Consider the following 2,126-nt stretch of genomic DNA (forward strand, 5'->3'; position numbering starts at 1 on the left):
TTTTTTTTTTTTTTTCCTTCCCCACTCCCGGAACAACAATCCCCGCGCCAGCAGAAGCTGCGCCCTGATAACCCGGCGGGGTCCTCGGGAGCATCCGGCACAGCAGGAAAGAGCCCGGCAGGAGGAAATATTAAATCCCGGGATACAAACACCGCGTCGGGAGCAGCTCCGCCCCGCCACGATCTCCCCCCACCCCCCCTAAAAAGCGGGGTCCCGGCGGGGTGGGGCGGCCAGAGCTGAAGCGAGGATGGAGAAGAGCAGCTTCGCCATGGCCAAGTTCGGCTTGGAGCGCAAGGAGGCGATCCCGAAGCGGGATTGCGGGTTTTACGTCAAGTACATTTTCCTTTTCACCTCGCTGATCCAATTCCTCATCATCCTGGGGCTCGTGCTCTTCATGGTGTACGGCAACGCCCAGGCGGGCACCGACACCCACCTGAGGCTGCTGGAGGAGCAGGTGCAGAGCCACTACCGCAGGATCGTCGCCCTGGATGCCACCAAGGCCAACCTGAGCCGCGCCCTCAACGCCACCCTCAAGGACAAGGACAAGCTGCAGGGGCTGGCGCTGAAGGTGCAGAGGGAGCTGGAGAAGTGTAACAGCAGCCAGGCTTCCGGCAGCGTGCCGCAGGTGAATCCCGGGATTCGGGCAGGGATTTGGGGCTGGCAAATTCCCGGCGGGAACGCTGCTGTCGTCCCCTCCTCGTGCCCCGCGGGTCTCGGCGGTGGTGCCAATGTGAAACCCCCCAACCCCAGCCCCAAATCGCCACGGGGGGGTTTTGGCCGAGCGGGTTTCAATCTCGGGGTCCTCGTCCTCCTCATCCTCCTCTTTGTCATCGTCCCGTTCTCCTGGAGCTCTCCCGGCATCCGTGAGGTGGTGCCGGGGGTCCCTTTTGGGATTCTCTGACCCCTCTCCTCCTCTTCTTCTCCTCCTTTTCGTCCTCCTCCTCCTCCTCCTCAGCCCCTGGAGCTCTCCCAGCGCCCCTAAGGGGGTGCCGGGGGTCCCTTTTGGGATTCTCTGACCCCTCTCCTCCTCCTCTTCCTCCTCCTCCCGTTCCCCTGGAGCTCCCGCAGCACCCAGGAGGTGACGCCGGGGGATCCTCGGGGATGTTCTGACCCCTCTCTTCTTCTTCCTCCTCATCCTCTCCAGCCCCCGGAATTCTCACAGAGCCCACAGAGTGATGCCGGGAGGTCCTTTCGGGATGTTCTGACCCCTCTCCTCCTCTTCTTCCTCGTCCTCCTCCTCCTCCTCAGCCCCTGGAGCTCTCCCAGTGCCCCTGAGGTGGTGCCGGGGGTTCCTTTGGGGATTCTCTGACCCTTCTCCTCCTCCTCTTCCTCCTCCCCAGCCCCGGCGCTCTCTCCGTTCCCTGTGGGGACCTGGATGATGCTGGGGGATGTTCTCGGGCTGTTCTGATCCCTCTTCATCCTCTTCCTTGCCCTCCTCCTCCTCCTCAGCCCCTGGAGCTCTCCCAGCACTCCTGAGGTGGTGCCGGGGGTTCGTTTTGGGATGCTCTGACCCCTCTCCTCTTCCTCATCCTCATTTCTCCTCCTCCTCAGCCCCGAGGTGCTCACGAGGCGATACCAGGGGAATCTTTGTGGGATCCTCTGACCGTCCCCCCCTTCCTCCTCCTCCTCATCTTCCTCCTCATCCCCCAGGATTCTCCTCTTTCCCTGTGGGGACCTGGCTGATGCCGGGGGGTGGTTTTGGGATGTTCTGACCCCCTCCCCCCCTCCTCCTCCTCCCCAGCCCCCGGAATTCTCACAGAACCCACGAAGTGATGCTGGGGGGTCTTTGTGGGATGCTCTGACCCTTCTCCTCCTCCTCCTCCTCTTCCTCCTCAACCCCCAGCGTTCTCTCCATTCCCTGTGGGGTCCTGGCTGATGCCGGGGGGTGGTTTTGGGATGCTCTGACCCCTCTCCTCCTCTTCCTCTTCTTCCTCCCCCCAGCTGCAGGAGGTCGTGTACCTGCAGCTGAGGTTGGCCGAGTGCCGCATGACCAGCGCCCTCATCAACACCTCCTGCAGCGGTAAGAGACCCCCCCGAAAACCTTGGGGACCCCCTTCCCACCCTCCTGGGGACTCCCAGCACCCCCCGAGGACCCCCAGAACCCCTTTCCCACCCTCCTGGGGACA

General features: G+C 63.1%; 1 protein-coding gene across 1 annotated transcript in view; it reads left to right on the forward strand.

Moving 5' to 3' along the window:
- The first annotated feature begins 66 nt into the window (after nucleotides 1-66).
- Nucleotides 67-2,126, forward strand: part of LOC121660653 (plasmalemma vesicle associated protein) — a 4,119-nt gene continuing 2,059 nt past the window's right edge. Inside the window, exons 1-2 of the mRNA XM_042020078.1 lie at nucleotides 67-625; nucleotides 1,942-2,020. Of these exons, the coding sequence (XP_041876012.1) occupies nucleotides 248-625; nucleotides 1,942-2,020 (457 nt within the window). The 5' untranslated portion in view covers nucleotides 67-247. The remainder of the gene's footprint in view (nucleotides 626-1,941; nucleotides 2,021-2,126) is intronic.

The sequence above is a fragment of the Corvus kubaryi genome, unplaced genomic scaffold, assembly GCF_017639235.1.
Source record: "Corvus kubaryi isolate FWS band 111438036 unplaced genomic scaffold, C.kubaryi_AGA036_p1.0 36752, whole genome shotgun sequence".
Taxonomy (NCBI): domain Eukaryota; kingdom Metazoa; phylum Chordata; class Aves; order Passeriformes; family Corvidae; genus Corvus; species Corvus kubaryi.